The 18,284-nt window shown below is 49.0% G+C and overlaps 1 protein-coding gene across 1 annotated transcript in view; it reads right to left on the bottom strand.

Moving 5' to 3' along the window:
* The window catches only part of FGD1 (FYVE, RhoGEF and PH domain containing 1), a 42,152-nt gene that overhangs the window by 3,872 nt on the left and 19,996 nt on the right, over nt 1–18,284 (bottom strand). Inside the window, exons 5-12 of the mRNA XM_040998118.1 lie at nt 17,251–17,340; nt 15,794–15,942; nt 14,392–14,548; nt 14,154–14,292; nt 5,519–5,577; nt 5,218–5,364; nt 4,756–4,848; nt 4,558–4,637 (exon numbers count right to left, since the gene is read on the bottom strand). Coding sequence (XP_040854052.1) covers nt 4,558–4,637; nt 4,756–4,848; nt 5,218–5,364; nt 5,519–5,577; nt 14,154–14,292; nt 14,392–14,548; nt 15,794–15,942; nt 17,251–17,340 — 914 coding nt within the window. The remainder of the gene's footprint in view (nt 1–4,557; nt 4,638–4,755; nt 4,849–5,217; nt 5,365–5,518; nt 5,578–14,153; nt 14,293–14,391; nt 14,549–15,793; nt 15,943–17,250; nt 17,341–18,284) is intronic.

Here is an 18,284-nt window from a genome sequence, read left to right as displayed (position 1 = left end):
AGGCATTAGACAGACCTGGGCTTTGACCCTCTGCTGCTTTGCTGGATACTCTTGTGGTGTAACCGTGGGCAAGTGTTGCTTTTTTTCTTTCTTTTTTCTTTTTTTCCAGATATATCAGGATCAAAGTATCCACTACTCAGTAATGCTTTCTGGTCCCTGTGCCAGGAACTTGCCCCTGTCCCCACAGAGCACCTGGTCTAGTATAAAGGGACACAAGTGAGATGAGCATGGTGGAAGCTGAAAGCCCGCTCTAGGAGCTCGGAGGCGGGGACCTACCTCAGCCTGAATTTGGGGTGGCAGCCTGGTGGGAATGTTTCCTCCAGGGGAGTGCTAGGCTCAGGTAGAGGGTGAGGGTGTGTGTATGTGTCAGAATGTGTCTAGGATACACAACAAAGCATTTCAGTAAATGGAGGTCAAGCTTGCGATCAGAGGGCAGTTTGTCATTATTTTCTCATCTGTACAGGGAGATGATTACCACTCTGAGTCGTTGCGAGCAGTAACTGTGGAGACGGATAAAGTGCCCAGTCAGCTGTCTGGAATGCGAGTCAGTGGTTAGTCAGTGTGCCCGCCCTTTCCCGCTGTCTGTCTTCTGCCTCTCCCGTGCGCCACGCAGCCTCCAGGGCCTCTCTGCTAGTGCGGCTGCGTTTAGGGTTCTCTAGGAATGGGACCCAGCCTTTTTGTGGCTTCCCATGCGGCCTCTTCTAATCTCCTTCCGCATCCACATGCCAAATGCCCAAAGTCTCCTTATAGTATGAGAAGTTTGATGACATCCTTGGAACCACTTTATGAAAAATGAAGGATGTGATTCAGTATTAGCTGTGCGCATGCCCAGTTGCGGTGCTCTTTAGCGTGAACTCTGGGCAACACCTTGTTCAATAAGAAGGAGTCAGGTAAAAATCAAACAGGCTGGCATGGCACTACTACAAAGAAACACTGATGATCTGGAAAGATGTTTATAATCCGCTAATTGAAAAGAACATACTTTAGACATACTATCCCATTTCTGTTTCAAAAATATACATGAGGGGACTTGCATTAATTCATGGCAAGTGAAATTAAAACAACAACTTTAGGGTTGGGAGTGCGGCCTGGGAGTTAAGGCAATGGTTGCAGGGGGAAGTGAGAGTCACTGGTGTTACAGTATAGCACGTTAAGTCACTGTCTGCCAAGGCCAGCATCTGATGAACATGCCATTTTGAGTCCCAGCTGTTCCACTTTGTATCCAGCTCCCTGCTAGTGGCCTAAGAAAACCAGCAGAAGATGGTGCAAGTGTTTGGGCCACTGTAGCCTGAGACTCGCTAAAGGTCCTGGCTACAGGCTGGCTCCGCCCTGCCCAACGAGGCTGCAGGGGGAATCCGGCAGTGGATGCAAGCTCTAGTTCCCTGTCTCTTTTTCTCATTCTCTGTAACTTTTTCAAATAAGTAAAAAAAAAAAAAAAAAAAAAATCTTAAGAAAAAGACACAGGCTGGAATGCCTGTGCCCTGTGTTAAATTGTGAGGGTTTAAGTCTCAAGTCTCAGTTCCACTCCTGACTCCAGCCTTCTGCCGGTGAACACGTGGTGAACCCACAGGTGACAGCTCGAGTAGTGGGTCCCTGCCATCACGCCTGCATTGGAGATTTTGCCTCAAGCAAAAGGGGTAGGGGGAGAGTGGATGTTGCGGTGTAACATGTTAAGCCTCTGCTTAAGATGCCAGCGTCTCATCTCAGAGTATCAGCTAAGAGTCCCAGCTAACTGCTTTCTATCCAGCTCCCTTCATGCCAAGGCACCTGGGAAGGAGCAAGGATGGCTCGCGTACTTGAGTCCCTGCCACACTCATGGGAGACGAGGACACGGTTCCTGGCATCCAGCTTTGGCCTGTCCCAGTTCTGACTGTTGCGGTCATCTGAGGAAAAGATTCCCTAACCCTCTCAAGTTCTTTTGAAGATTGATTTTCTTGAAAGGAACAGTTACAGAGAAAGGGAGACACAGGGAGAGCTCCCATCAGCTGGTTCACGCCCCCAAATGACCACAATGGTTGGAAATGGTCCAGACTGAAGCCAGAAACTCCATCTCCAATGTGAAAGACAGAGGCCCAAGCAGCTGGGCCATTTTCTTCTGCTCTCCCAGGGATGTTAACCTGGATCTGGATTGGAGGTGCAGTCCAATGGTGGGTTTAGAAGGTGCTCACCGTGTAATTCTTTCAAGCTGTATTTTGGAGAACGCTCATAAGCTGCGACAAGTAAAGGATTCTAACACATTACTGTAGCTAATGGGCGGTAGGATTCTGGGGAGACTATATTTGATTGTATTTTAAACATAGATCTTTAGGCCATTTTAAAATATCTACTTATTTTTATTGGCAAGTCAGATTTATAGCATGAAAGAGAGGAGAAGAAGATCTAATGATTCACTCCCCAAGTGGCCGCAATGGCCAGAGCTGAGCTGATCCAAAGTCAGGAGCCAGGAGCTTCTTCTGGGTCTCCCAACTGGGTGCAGGGGCCCACGTACATAAGCAGGAAGCTGGAACCACTGGCACAGGATTAGCATGCTATGCTACCGTGCCAACCCTCGTATATTTAGATTTTTAAAAATTTTTAAAAAGTCGATATACAGAGAGGACCAGAGACAGACAGGAAGATCTTCCATTCACTGATTCACTCCCCAAGCGGCAGCAATGTCCAGAGCTGTGCTGATCTGAAGCCAGGAGCCTGGAGCTCTTCCAGGTCTCCCACGCGGGTGCAGGGTCCCTAGGCTTTGGGCCGTCCTCCACTGCTTTCCCAGGCCACAAGCAGGAAGTTGGATGCGAAGCAGGGCCGCCAGGACCAGAAATGGCACCCATATGGAATACCAGCATGTTCAAGGCGAAGACTTTTGCCACTACGCTATCATGCTGAGACCATAAAATTTATTTTTATTAAAAAGGTGGATTTATAGAGAGAGAAGGAGAGACAGAAAGATCTCCATTTTCTGTTTAACTCCCCTAAATGGCTCAGCTCCTGGCTCCTGACTTTGGATTGGCTCAGCTACGGCAGTTGCGTCTACTTGAGAGTGAATCAGCAGATGGAAGATCTTTGTCTAAGCTATGGGCCGATGAGGGCTTGTAAACTACCTGTCTGGATAGCTCAACATTTTCAATGAAAAGTTTAAAAAAATTTTTTTTTAGGGCAGTAAGAGTGATCTCAAAGCCAGTGCTCTGTGCTTGCCTGCTACCAGCAGGAGGAAGGCCTGCACTACGCAGTGGGACTCCTCAGGACTGAGTCCACTTGCAGACAATGCAGCCGTTTCCGTGGGCTCCTCGTTCCTGCCCCATCTCCCCCCCAGCACCGACAGCACCCCACCCTGAGCTCTGTGAGGCTCTTGGTCTCCCTGAGCTTTAAGGGCTCAGCGCCCAGCTTACTTCATCCTCCTTACTCATTTCTCTCTCTCCCTCCACACAGTCTCAGCCAGTCCTTTCTCTGACCGTGACCTTGATTGCCTTTCACCTGAGTCTGTAGGAGGTTACAATGGCCAGTGGTCAGCAGCGTGGACTCCGGGCATTAATACCAGCTCTGTTCCTTTCTAGCTATGGGATGTTGGGAAATGTATGTAATGGTTCTGTGCCTCTATTTTCTCAACTGTAAAGTGGGTAGATTGTTAAGAGTTGTTGTAAGGATTCTAGCAATTTCAATGCAGTTAAAATTTGAAACATGAGCTATGATTATGATCTGGAGAAGGTGCAGATGAAAGCCCTCTGTTCAATGGCTGGGCAATTTACTCATGCTATGATTTAAAAACTGGCATTATGAAAACTCTCAAAAAGCAGGCAGGAGAGCCCGAGCACAGTCAGTCTCCACTCCCTAAGTACATGGGAAGTTTTCAGAAACAGTCCTACTGTGTTCCTTCCATGTGTAAGTTTGTCTACATGTCTTTGAGAGGTATATGAAAACGTAAATTAGGAAAAAGTACAGGGATTCCAAGCTTTTCTTGCATAAAAACAAACTTTTAATTGTATCTTCCAGGAACTTTTGGAAGCACTTTTGTGAATAAATACGTGTGTATAAATAAGTGGTTTTTAGACAGTGAACCATTTTAAGGGAAGTTACGCACATGAAAATACTACGTGCTCGGTGAGCCTTGATGAACGTATGTACCCAGCACACCTTGCTACATCTCAGAGGCAGCAGTAACTCCGTGGTTTCTAGTGAGCGGTTCTCACGCACCTTTCCCCGACCATCCCAAAACATGCTTTGTGGATATTACTTGTCTCCCATCTCTGACCCTACAATAAACTACTGGTTTAGTCCCCCTTCTGTAATGAAGCCCACCAGAACAAAATGCTGGTTCTGATTGAGGCGGGGGCTTATCTGTCCTCCGTAAGGCAGGAAGGGACGCCTTCGCCACCTCGGCAAGTACTCACCCCAAGTTGGAATGCAGGCTACCCCTTAGGGGTCACCCCCACTGCTGAAGAGCAAGCTTGTATCTCTTAGGGGGTGGACTGGGAGCGTGGGAGAAGGTGCCCACTTTTTATCCGGAACCATCTGTAGGTCTGGAATGGCTGAGGCAGAGGGGGCTAGAGAGGGCGTGGGCAAGGGCCGTACCTGGCCTGGAGCTCCAGGGAGCGCTGCTTTCCCGACACCAGGAAGGTCCGAGGCAGATTGAGGTTGGAGCTCTCCTTCAGCTTGTGGCAGAGACAAAGGGCTGTGCTGAAGCGCCCTCTGCGCTCTGCAGAGGTCTGTGCTGCGCCCGCCACCCAGCGCTCCACACCGCGCACCCCTCTCCCATCTCCCGGTGCTCACCTCCATGCCATCTACATCAATGCGTGCCCGCACGCTAAACTTCTGGCCAAGGAGCCGCAGCCTGGGCACGCAGTAAAGGAGGCGGTCATTGAACTAGAAAGGAAAAGGTTTGGGATGGCCGTCAGGGAGGACCTGGAGGATGTGGGGCCCAGCTTCCTACCCCAAGCTTTACTTCTGAGGACTCAAGGGAGTCGGCGGAGAAAAGGCCAGAGCGGGCACATGGGTGGCAAGGCAAGAGCCTGGGCACAAGACTGACTTTCTACTAGGTGACCTTGGGCTTGTCCCTCCTCTCTAAGGCTTTAGTCATGCCAGCTGAGGGGAAAACGAAAAGGGCCCTAAGTGCAGTTAGAGAAAACAGAGTGCCTAGGGGGAAGAGAGGCTCTCAGGAGGCACAGTGGGATGAGGACCAGGGCAACGTGCCCCAGGGCATGACCCACGCACAAGCCCACAGGTGGCACTTACTAGTATGAGGTATCGGTCTTGGGTGGTCCCATTCTTTGCTGACAGCTTGAGGATGTGACCTTCTTTTATGAGCTCCTTGGTGGGGCTGACAATGTCCTCCTCCCCACCCAGCAGCTCATATACCTTCAACAGCTTGTGCATTCGCTCCTGGGAGGAGACAGCGAGCCAAAGGCAATAAAGGCTTGGGATGCCCACTGCCCCTCGGAGGTCCCTCCACCCCCACCCACCCAAGTCGCAAAGTTCCCACACTCAAGGACACATGGTGACCAGCGGGAGGGGAAGGGCTGGCAGGGCCACTCACCATTTTGCGGATGGCAGCATTTGAGTGCTCTGCTGCTGTGGCTATCAGCTCCAGAGACTCTGTGGGCACAGAAGTGATGTCACATGGGCAACGAGAAGAGAGCAGGTTCGTAGCGGTTTCTTCCCTCCTGGAGACCCTCCTCCTGTCCTCATCCTATCCCACCACACACCATGCCACCCTTTCCCCCGCTCTGCCGTGTTCAGAAAGTGCTGGCCTCAAGAAGTTCCAGAACAACATCATGTAAAGTCAAACACAACCTCAATGGCCGAACAGTGAAATCAGTCCGGGAGACAAATGACAGCCATTTGATAAATGCAAACTTGCCAAGATCATTATGATCATGAATAGTAACAAGAGTTTTATGTAAGTAACTGGAAGAAGCATGCATGTGTAACAAATTGTCTCTGGATGGTGGGACTATGGGTGTGTTATTGTCTTCTTCAGATGTTTCTGTATTTTTCATGCTTTTGATACAAAAATGTATACTACGATTTTATTATTTATTTTCATTGGAAAGGCAGGTTTACAGAGAGAAGGAGAGGCAGAGAAAGATCTTGCTAGTTCACTCCCCAAGTAGCTGCAACTGCTGGAGCTGAGCTGAGCTGAGCCGATCCAAAGTCAGGAGCCAGGAGCATCCTCTGGGTCTCCCATGTGGATGCAGGGTCCCAAGGCTTTGGGCTGTCCTCTTGACTGCTTTCCCAGGCCACAAGCAGGGAGCTGGAGGGGAAGTGGGACAGCTGGGACATGAATAGATGTCCATATGGGATGTTGGTGTTGGTGGGTGGAAAACTAGCCCGTTTGGTCATCATGCATACCACCCCTGTGTGTGCTACTTTTATGAGGGTATTTCAAGAATATTCCTGGAGGGGGCAACTGTTTGGTTTGGCAGTTAAGATGCCATTTGGGAAACCCATGTCCTATACTGGGGTGCTTGCTTGCAGTGCCGGCTCTGGCTCCAGCTTCCTGCTAATGTGTACCACAAGAGGCCGCAGGTCGCAGCTCAAGTCCCAGAGTGCACACCCCACCCCGAGGTGGGAGCCTTGGCCTGAGTTCTGGGCTGGCCCTCGCTGTTAAGTGCTTTATAACAGTACACCAGTGGACAGGCGCGCTCTCTGTCCTGCTCTTTCTGTCCGTCCTGACTTTCAAGTACATAGACAGATGTTTTTGAGAGTTCACATACAATGGAATTGAAAGGTCAGTGTATTCTGGTATAGACACAATTGAAACCCATGCAGTTTTTCTGGAACATGCCTTTTCCCATGAACTTTTTGAAGACTCTTGTGTAATCATCTCTCTGCCTCACAAGATAAATAAAAAAGATTTAAAAATTTTTATTGTGAGGCCAGTACTGTAGCTCAATAGGCTAATCCTCCATCTTCAAGTTCTGGCATTCTGTGTGAATGCTGGTTTTTATTTCAGCTGTTTTACTTCCCACCCAGCTCACTACTGATGGCCGGAAAGCAGTGGAGGATGGCTGAAGTCCTTTGGCCTTGCACCATGTAGGAGACCCAGAAAAAGCTGCTGGCTCCTGGCTTTGGATCGCCTTAGTTCCAGCCATTGAGGCCATTTGGGGAGTGACCCAAGGAAGGGAGGATATTTCCTTGTCTCTCCTTCTCTTGTAAATCTGCCTTTCAAATAAAAATAAACAAACCTTACAAAAACAAGAAAAGTTCTTATTCTAAAGGCCAGTGTTGTGGCACAGTGGATGAAGCCACTACTAGAAACTCTGACATTCCCATATCAGACGTGGTGGCTTTAAGTCTCAGCTGCTCTGCCTCCAATTTATCTCCTTGCTAATGCACCTGGGAAAGCCAAAGAAGATGGCCCAAGTGTTTAGGCCCTGACACACATGTGGGACATTTAGATGGTGTTTTAGGCTCCTGGCTTCAGCTTGGCCCAAACCTAGCTGCTTGTGGCCATTTGGGGATTGAACCGGCAGATGAAAGATATCCCTCTGTCTCTCCCTTTCTTTCTGTCACCCTGCCTTTAAATAAATAAATAGCCAGACAAATCTTTACAAAAAGTCCTTCCTTTAGAAAGAAACAAAGAAGTGATCCCATTTGTCTCAACAATTCGGAATATAGGCATTTGTATTTGAAAATACACATTCCATCTACAAATACATTTCCATTGCAGGTGTGTTATAGCAATACCAAACTAGAAATTTATAAACTTAGAAAATTATAGAGGTTCAGTTAAAATAAATTATGGTGCATTCACATAACGAAATACAAACCAACATTTATAAATGGCACCAATGTAGGGTCTTTAAGAACTTTTAAAATGTTCAAGGTTTCTTTTTTTTGTTGTTGTTAAGATGCATTCGTTTTCATTGCAAAGTCAGATACACAGAGAGGAGGAGAGACAGAGAGGAAGATCCTCTGTCTGTTGACTCACTCCCCAAGTGACCGTAATGGCCAGAGCTGAGCTGATTCGGAGCCAGGAGCCAGGAGCCTGCTCTGGGTCTCCCACATGGGTGCAGGATCCCAAGGCCTTAGGCTGCCCCCGACTGCCCCACAAGCAGGGAGCTAGACAGAAAGCAGAGCTCCTGGGATCAGAAGTGGTGTCCACATGGGATCCCAACATGCCCAAGGGGAGGACCCCAGTTGCCAGGCTACTGCACCAGGCCCTCAAGGTTTCTTATGAATAAAACTTGCATAAACAAATTTTATTCTGTCAAATATTTGTGGAAAATATCAGCAAGAATGCATATGGATATGTCAAAAAGCTTATAGAAATTTGAATGAAAATAGTTATTTCCATGCAAATAAACTTGGAATCTGTGCATAGTGCTTTTGTAATATGTGTTTTTCTTTTTTCAGACTTATTTATTTGAAAGGCAAAGTTATAAAAAGAGAGGGGGAGAGACAGAGGGAGAGATATCTCAGTTGCTAGTTCACTCCCCAGATCGCCACAACAGCTGGAGCTGAGCAGATCCCAGCAGACAGGAGCTTCTCCCAGCTGGGTGCAAGGTCCCAACGGCCATGCTCTGCTGCTTTCCCAGGCCATAAGCAGGGAGCTGAATTAGACGTGGAGCAGCTGGGACACGAACTAGCATCCACATGGGATGCCAGCGGTTGCAGACAGAGGATTAATCAGTTGAGCCACTGCACCAGCCCCAAGACTAAGTCTCGTCCTCCTAGAAGGTTCCCTTTGTGACCAGGTTTTGGTCCTCAAGAAGATCTACACCTGCTTGTCCAGCTCAGGCCTCCAGTTGCCCTGTTCATGTGCCAGGCTTCAGTTTCTAGGCCCTCTTAACATCCACTTTACTAGAAGGTGCTATCGCTCAAGCACAGCTTTTAGTCTCTCAGCTTAGATCGGTCAATAGCTCCCTCCCCTTTTGCCTGCAGGGTTAAGACTCAGCGATTTAGCTTGACATTCAAAGTCCTTGGTGATCTGGCTTCTGCTGACCATACCAGCTTCCTCCACACGTATCACCCTGAACATGCCCCGTCTTGCTTCATCTGGCCAACTGCCACTTGGTTTTCTGGATTCAGCTCCCCATTTCCAATAAGCCTGCCCTGAGTTCCCAGGCTGGGTCAGGACTCGGTCTGGGTTCACAGTTCCCCATTCCCCATTCCTCCCTTGTGTCCCACTTGACAGGGCCACAGTCCCATTACCCTGTGCAAGATTTTTCAGCAGATATTTTCCATAAATTACTGTGGCTCATTTGTCCAGTAAGGAAGATAAGGCTCAGAGAAGGTGGGCGCCCTAGAATGCGTGCCTGGTGCTGTTCTGCTAGCTGGTGGAGGTAGAAGCTGCCTAGTGAAGGGGACAGGAAGTTTTTGGCAAGCTGTAGGCACACAAGCTCAGGCCTGTGTAGGCTGCTGGGCCGAGATTTGGTTACAGGGAGCTTTGCTTGCAGATCTCTCATGTGGGGCAGAGACTGGCATTTCCAGCCCAGCGTGGGCAAGCTCTGGGGTTCAACGTGGAGATGTTAGCTCAGGATTTGGGGAGTGTGGTGTAACAGCTTGGTCTGCAAGCTTTAGTGGGGCTGGTCTGGACTTCTCAGTGTAGGCTCTGGGCCGAGTCCAACTTTGGGCTCAGCATGGACAGTGGAGGTCAGGAGTTCTAGCTTGCCTGGTTTGGGGAACTAAGTCTAGTGTCAAACCTCTGGAATTGAGGTTAGGGTATGGAATGTGTGAGTCTTAGTCTGAGGAATCAGAGAGATGATTCAGTGCATCTCAGACCTGAAAGAACTTTCTGGAGCTCAGCCTTGGGATTTTAGTCTCAGGGAAAAATCAAGGAGCTCAGTGAAGCATCTTGGGCTGGTTCACATGCAGGGATTCTCATTCCGAGCGCCCAGGAAACCAGCTGGGGAAGTTCTTTCTGAGGGTTTCATTGTTGGGCTCAATGTGAGAGGTTGACTGGCCAAGCTCAAGCTCTGAGGAGCATTCTAGGGGCTCAACTAAGGTTGGGATTGGTATAAAACAAGAAGTTAACTTATAGGTGGGAACTAAAATTAAAAAAAAAAAAAAGGAATGCTTGTGTGTATCCATTTTGCTCTTAATTTTTTCGTTGAACTTGGTTTTAAATCTGTCAGATAAACTGACAGGAATTAATGCCTTTTTAATGCCTTTATAACTCCTCAAACATTTACTTTCTAGGAGAGAAGTTGGACAGCTTTTCTTTTGGTTATTGCTTAGGGCCCTTGTCTATTTTCCTGCTCTTGAGTGTTTTTTTAACTTTTGATTTATTTAAGTATTCGTTTAGTAGTCACCTAAACCTTGTACTCTAATGTCAATTAAACACGAAGTTCAATAAAATCTAGGTGGTCCACTTGAGTAAACCATCTGGGGGCTGGCTGCTTTTGTGGAAGGGTGGGGAGGTCACACAGAGAGTGCCAGCCAGGGCACTCAAGTCACTGAAAGTGGCCTTTACTGAGCCTCTTTGCCATGAGCCAGACTCGTGCTAAAAGCTCTACCCAGAACATCCCAAGCCTCAAAACTACTCTATGAGGCAAGGAAGGCTGAAAAGCTTCACGCAAAGTTGACAAAAGGGACCCCAGCCGAGGCCCAGTCTAAGAAGCTTACAGTGGCTGCTTATTTTGGAAATTCTATCCAAGGAATTCATTTAGGGATTTTCTGTCTAGGAATGCCATGCAGGGGATTGAATATGGAAATAAAACCGTAGCACTGAGTGCAGGAAGCTCCATGGAGACATGTGGTTCTGTATGAAATGTGATGGTGGCTTGCAACAAAGCAGGAAGATGGCTTTCTCAGGGCTTAGTGTAGGGCCCAAGTTGGAGCCATCAGTCTGCTGGACTCAGCCTGTGTGGGGACAATCTAGGGCATCGGTCTGGGCATGGGCAAAGGACTCTCCATATGGTGGATGAAACATAGGGGTGTTTAGTCAGGAGGACTTGGGCTCGGGAGAACAAACTGGAATCTGGAGCAGGCTTGGGATGCTCTTTTGGGACACTCTCCATCTGGGGCCTCAGGTAGAGGGCTCTGACTGGGAGTCCACTTAGTGTTTACTGTAGGCACCATCTGCTTGAAGCCTCGCCTGGGCATCCTGCTTTGAGGAACTGTTGTGGGAATTTCTAACTTGGAGCCTCACTGGATGTAGCCCAGTGCTGAGGTAGGAGGTGTCAGTCCTTGACACTCACCCAGGGAATCACGTTGGAAGGTTCTGTCTAGCAGTTCAAGGGATGAAGCTCATTGTGAAACTGCAGCAGGGGCAAGAATGAACTACTGACTAGATGCCTTCTTTGTGGAGCTCAGCTATCAAATTTCCTAGGGCTCTAGCTCTTTCTAGAAGTCTAGGATTGGTAGCAAAAGGTCCCATCTAGTGAAGTGGAGAGGACTGAGTTTGGCAAGTTGACTAACAGTGGGTACAACTACCTCCTTTTAAGTCTCCTTGGGTGATTCCACCTTCTTGATCCCTTTTCTCAGCCATTTGCATTCTCTCCCTGTGGTGGTTGTGCTCGTTAGCCCTGGCTTGGATTACTGTCTATATGCCACTGCTAACCATAACGGCATTTTAATGCCATTCCTGGCATGCTAGGCTCATCTAACTACCCAACTGGCAGCTTACTTTGAACAAGTCCAAAATTAAATTCTTGAACTTAGGAAGCACTCAAAACGCAGCATATCATTCTTGACTTTTTTTTCCCAAGCTCTGTACCCATTCTACCCTAATCTTTTCCATGCTTCTTTCAAATACAGTATACATCCACCTTAACCGTTTCTTACCACTTTGAACTCCTCACACACTCCAACTTTTCTTAGATTACTGAAGAAGCCTTATAACTTATCCCTTGGTTCCTGTTCTTGCTCAGAAGTAACCCAGATTGGAATCTTCTCCTGGCTACCTACCACTCTCAGACTAAAAGCCAGCTCCTTATCTTGGCCTTGTTCAGCTCAAACTTCTTTTGTCATCCTACCCTCCTGGTAATGTTCAGATCATACAAGAGCTCAGTATGGTCACCGCCTCCCCCACCCCAATCCCAAGCTCCTGCTTGCCTTAGGGAATTGTGTCCTGGCTGTTGCCTCTGCATGGAACCATGCTCTTCTTAATTGGTGCTTACATTCTCCCTGTTTTTCAGGGCTGGACTAACATGCTTTCTATTTAGGAGGGTCTCCAGTCACTGCCAAATCACCCTCGTTTTAATTCTCTGACATACCTAGCACCTTATTTTCCCTGTATATTTGTTACTTTGGTTTACTCTCTCTTCCTCATTAGAAGGTGTGCCCCCTGAGATCAAAGATCTTGTCTGTTCTGTTCGCCTTTTTATCCCCAGTTCCTAGAACAATGCCCAGAACACCATGAGGGACTCAGTAACTGGCTGGCAAAGTAACGAATGACTGAATGGGGCCCGGTGGCATGGCCTGGCAGCTGAAGTCCTCGCTTTGAACGTGCTGGGATTCCATGTGGGCGCTGGTTCTAATCCCAGCAGCTGCATTTCCCATCTAGCTCCCTGCTTGTGGCCTGGGAAAGCAGTCGAAGACAGCCCAAAGCCTTGGGACCCTGCACCCACATGGGAGACCTGGAAAGAAGTTCCTGGCTCCTGGCTTTGGATCGGCATAGCATTGGCCGTTATGGTCACTTGAGGGGGTGAATCATCAGACAGAAGATCTTCCTCTCTGTATATGTGACTTTCCAATAAAAACAAAAATAAAATAAATCTTTAAAAATAATAATAAAAGAATGACTGAATGAAAACAAAAGTCAGGGATGAGAAAGCAGGGTACACTCTGGGAACCTCCATAGAGCAATGTGACCTTATAGGAGTGGGGCTGATAATTAAGGAGTGAAAAGGAAATCCTTCCCAGGTTTCATGCAAAGGCTTAGTGGCTAAATCCTCCTGTTGCACATGCCAGGATCCCATATGGGTGCTGATTTGTGCCCTGGCTTCTCCACTTCCCATCTAGCTCACTGCTTGTGGCCTCACTTTTTTGTGGCCTCAAAAGCAGCTGAGGACGGCCCAAAGCCTTGGGACCCTGCATCTGCATGGGAGACCTGGAAGAGGCACCTGGCTTTGGCTTAGTTCAGGTCTGGGCATTGTGGTCATTTGAGGAGTCAATCAGCAGATGGAAGATCTTTTTCTCTGTCTCTCCTCCTCTCTGTAAATCTGCCTTTCCAATACAAATAAATCTTAAAAAAAAGAGAGAGAGAAAATCCTTTCCTAGTGGCTCAGTGTGTAAGGCATCAGTCTGGGGAGCAGGGATCTCATCCTAGAGATTCAAACGTGACAGACAGAAAATAGGTGACCCAGCCTGGGGTGCTCAGTTGTGGAGAGCCAATTCTGCATAGTTCTGATCAGGCATGGAGCTTCTTCAGGGAGAGGTTTATCCAGGATACTGATTGGCACACACGGAATGGAGTTCCCAAGATGCAGGCTGGAAGACCAGGAGTTTGATGGGACAGGGTTTTTGCTGAGGAGCTCAGCCAGGGAGACTCAGGGAGCAGGGCCAGACTGGGCTCTCACCCTGTTGGTTCAGTCCTTGAGCTGAGCTTAAATTTCTAGTGGACACAACATCATTTTGGGGATAAGTCTAGGACTCAACTTGAGCACTTGACCTTGGCAGTGGGTTAATTCCCTTTATGTGAACATACAAGCTCTGCCCTTCACACTCAAAGTTCCCAGTTGGGAAGTTCCCCCTGAGCTCTCCTTCCGAGTATTCTCTTGGTCCTCAGGCAGAGCCTTCCACCTGGAGCTTCACCCTGCAGTCTCACCTCACAGCCTCAACACAGACCTTCTAGTTTGGAGATCCTACTCTGGGATCTCCATCAGGTGACAATGTAATGGAAGGCTGTTTCTTGTTCTGATTGGTCCTGGGCATGGCTGAATGGGGAGGGGCCATGGCGGCCAGCAATGACAGAGTGCATTTGTGATGTCGACTGCTTGCAAACACTGACTCTGGGAGGCAGTGGTGAAGGCTCGAGTGGTCGAGTCCCTGCCATCCACATGGCAGACGTGGACTGGGCTCCTGACTCTCAGATTTGGCCCAGCCAAGGCCAGACCTGGCTATCGTAGATACCTGGGAAGTGAACCATCTGACGGGAACACCCTAGCTCTCAAACTGAACATACCCACCCACACACAGATACCCACTCAGGCCTGCTTCAGAGGCCCACCCTTGGGCTAGCCGAGCTGGGGAGGAAGGCAGGGCCTAGGTGTGTACACACTTACTTTGGGCATCTTTGCTGTCCGGGGAGCCGTGGGGCAGCTTTAACAGATAGTCTTTGAGAAGCAGCTCGTAGCGGGGGATGCGCTGCACTGGCTCCAGCATGTGGTGCTGCAGTGTCAGGTTGCCACAGGCTTCCTCTTTCTGTGGAGAAGCAGAAGAGCTCTGTTTAGGCTGCCAGTCCACCCAATGTTCCCCTCACAGACTGCTCCTCCTTCCCCCAGGCCATTCCACGCAACCTACCTGCACCTCATGGATGATGACTTTAAACTGGGTGGAGCGTTCGGTCCAGGTGTTGACTAACTCCACGGCCCGGTCGAAGTTCTTCACATACTCACCATACATCTTGAGGAAGGGCGCTAGCTTCTGCAGGATGTCGCCAATGCGTGGGTAGCGGTCCCTGGGGAAGAGCAGGGACCGTCATGGTCTAGCTGAACCTTATCTCCTGGGTATGCTCCAAGATGAGGTGTGCTCATCTTAGTGCTGGAAACCCACTCCTCAGTCGTTCTGCTCCTCTGGAAACACTGCTTGGTTAGGGGCCGGTTGGACCTGAGGCCTGGGCCTAGGCCCCAACTTGCCCCAATTCTGCTCTCCTAAGCACCAGGAATGACATGGCCTAGAAACCTTTCCCTGCCCTGGCTGCAAAAGTCAATTCAAACCCTGATTACTGATCCGTGCCCAGTCTTGTGCTGAGTGATGAAGAAGCTCACTGTCTGGGTAGCAAAGTGACCAACCCTGTGAGTGCTCTTCACTGTCACAGCCTGACGTGGGAGAAAGACAAATGAGACCCAGTGCCAGCCCTTGGGGGGCGAGGTCCCAGGCTGGCAGACAGGCATGCCAACCAGTCTTCAGGCCAGCCCTCCGTGATCACACTCTAGGGAGAGGAACACACTTTACCCTGCAGCTGGGGGCAATGTAGAAATGATTTAAAGTAGCAAGTGAGCAAGTGCCATGGGCTGACTGTCATTTAGGAAGACCATTCTAGCAAGTAATGGAAGCGTTAAAGACTGGCTTGGAGAGCCAGAACCCCGGGGCTGAGAGAAGGCCCGCAAACCCTGCTCTTGTGCTTCGGGACTCAGCACTGCCTTGCCATGCCCAGGGCCACTTGGCTCAGGCCCGACTTCCTCCCTGAAGCTTCCCCAAAGCCCCAGACTCGCCTTGCTCCCTTGGTGTGGGTTTCTAAGACCTGCCACTCTCCCCTGTCTCACAGCACTGACAGACACGACAGCAGCTCACCTTTATTAAGCACTTGTTTTATATTGGGTACTGCTCTAAGCTCTAACTGCATCAACTCACAACATCCCTACAAGGTAGGCTGTTATTATTCCCACTGTACAGGTGAGGAAATTGAAGCAAAGCAAGGTGAGAAATTTGTTGAAAATTAGCAAATGGCAGAGCCAAAATTTGCATCCAGCTAACTGATTCCTAATCTTAAAGTCTTAAGGGCTCTGCTATCAGTTGTCATTTTTTGAGCCCTCATGCTTGTTTTGCATTAGATTGGGAGGGCCTAGAAGGTAGAGCTTGGGCCCGATTCTCTTGTTGTAAAAGTCAGGAAGAGTACAAGGCAAGCAGGAACCAAATCCTGTGTATCCTTGTGGGCCTGGGCTCGGTCAGAGAGGGGGCAACCTGGCAGGGAGCCCCTCACCATTCCTCCATGCGCTTCTCTAGCTCAGGAAGCAGGAATTGCTGGTGAAAGCAATAGATGGAGCAGATGTTGGAGAAGATGCCGTGGACGACGTCAGCGGGGAAGGAACTGCGGTTCCGAGCTTCTTCCAGCAACCGGGCACAGAACACCTGTGGGGGGCAGGGCATGAATGCTTAGCCCAGCTGGACCTGGGTGTTGGCTGAGGAACAGACAGCTTGCCAGTGTTTGTACGTGTGTGTGTGGGGGGGGGGGTTTGCTGGTGGGCAGTCCTGTGAAGCTTTAGGGTTGGCATTTGTCTTGAGACTGAGAGGGCACAGTTAGGGCTACTTATGGGGATAGATTTCAGGTTATCAAGGCAGGACCTAGAGTTAGGCATTAGAATGAGAAATCAGGACCATGGTCAAAGTCTGAAATTGACTCAGGGCCAGACAGAAAGAAATAGATCCATTCAAAGCCAGTGTTGGGGCATGGAAGGTACAGCTTCCACCTGCTCTAAGCTCTCCAGGATCGGTATGGGATCCTGGCATCCAATACGGACACCAGTCCTGGCTGCTTTAATTCCAGCCTAGCTCCCTGCTAATGCACCTGGAAAAGCAGCAGGAGATGGCCCAAAATGCTTGAGCCTCTGCACCCACATGGGAGACCCAAAACTAACTCCTGGCTCCTGGCTTCAGCTTGGCCCAGCTCTGGCTGTTGCAGCCATTTAGGCAGTGAACCAGCAGATGGGAGATTTCTATCTTTTTCTCTTTCAGTAACTCTGCCTTTCAAATAAAGAACCAGACTAAAGCTAAGGAACACAGGAACCCAAGCACTTGGACCATCCTCTAGTGCTTTCCCAGGAACACTAGGAGGAAGTTGGATGGGAAGTGGAACAGCCAAGACTCAAATGGGAACTCATATGGGATTATAGTACTATAGGCAACAGTTAATCCACTACATCATAATGCTGCTCCCTGATAAATAAATCCTAACACACACACACACACACACACACAGAGAGAGAGAGAGAGAGAGAGAGAGAGAGAGAGAGAGAGACTAGATCCACTTATTAAATAACAGTTGGGTTTATACTTTGTAAAACACTGCCTGGTGGCTGGAATAGAGCAGTGAACAAAACAGACAATAATCTCTACTTTCAGGGATTGTACTGGGCTGAGGATCAGGAATCAGGACAGTTAGGATGAGGTTCACAGCCTGGATAAACTGAGGCCATGGGTCAGTGGAAGCATTAGTGTCAGACTTAGTTACTGCTGGTCTAACTGCGTAGGATTTGACTGAGGGTTGGTACAAGGACCAAGTTCAGGATCATAGCCACAGTTGTCCTTTGTCGACAAGATGGCTTCCAGGTCCAACAAGGGTCTTATCACTTCTAGGTTCTGACCCTAGAGGTGGTGCTTGGCTCAGGCCCCATCACTTCCTCCTTGGGACCTACCGTCAAGTGCCAAAGGGCCACTCACCTGGTCCAGGAGATGGAGTCTGGAAACGTAGGCCTTCTCTGTTTGCAGGAGCTCATTGGCAATGTGGAAGACCTTCTGCTGCACCGTTAACTAGAAAAGGGAGAGATGTCCCTTGACACAACATCCTCTACCTGAACCTTTTCTCAAGTGTGTCAGAACAGCTCCTGTGCCAAGCCCACTGCCACCCCAACGGCTTACCCCTCCTCCTGGCCCTCCTCAGCCTATCATCACGCCTGCCTCTCCACCCTGATGGCACACACTCCCTCCAACTCCTAGTCACCCCACCCCACAGGCCCCTCATCTACTCTTTCCATTCCTTCCGCACAGTACACTAGTTAAACAAGTGAGCTGAGCAGTCAAGAGTTCTTGGGTTCAAGTCCAACCTCTACCATTCACTAACTTGCCAAAGCTATGTAACTACCCTGAAGAGATAATCACAGCATCCGAATGCATTTGTGATGGAGATCATGAGCTGGTTTCATACCAAAACATAAAACAAAAAAAATAAACAAAAAAAGAGCAGACTGCAGGCCAAAGAGTCTATGAATGGTACTTATTTATGTACCCACTCAGTCCATTCTCAGCAAAGGCTTGCAGAGTACCAGGGGTGTGAGAGAAACACAAAAGGATAAATTTACATAAAACTCACTGCCTATTGGTATGGCGTCCTACTCACTAGCCATCTATTTGCTGCCATCCCAGCAGTCCCTGGTTTCAACCCCCACGCTGGACCTTGGTTCCAGCTGAACAGGCCTTCCGGAGAAGACCAAATTCAGGGGCAGGGGTGCCTTTTGAAGAAATGTTGCAGAACCTGGCATAATGGCTCAACTGGCTAATCCTCTGACTTGCAAGTGCTGGGATCCCATATTGGTGCAAGTTTGTATCTCAAGTGCTCCACTTCCCATCCAGCTCTCTGCTTATGACCTGGGAAAGCAGTAGAGGATGGCCCAAACTGTGGGAACCCTGCACCTGTGTGGGAACTTGGAAGAAGCTCCTGGCTTCTGGCTTCGATCAGCTCAGCTCTGACCACTGTG

Source organism: Ochotona curzoniae, unplaced genomic scaffold (genome assembly GCF_017591425.1).
Source record: "Ochotona curzoniae isolate NIBS_2020 unplaced genomic scaffold, NIBS_Ocur_1.0 contig_1274, whole genome shotgun sequence".
Lineage (NCBI taxonomy): Eukaryota > Metazoa > Chordata > Mammalia > Lagomorpha > Ochotonidae > Ochotona > Ochotona curzoniae.
Note: the sequence above shows the minus strand (reverse complement) of the source record. Positions and strands in the feature narration are given on the sequence as shown.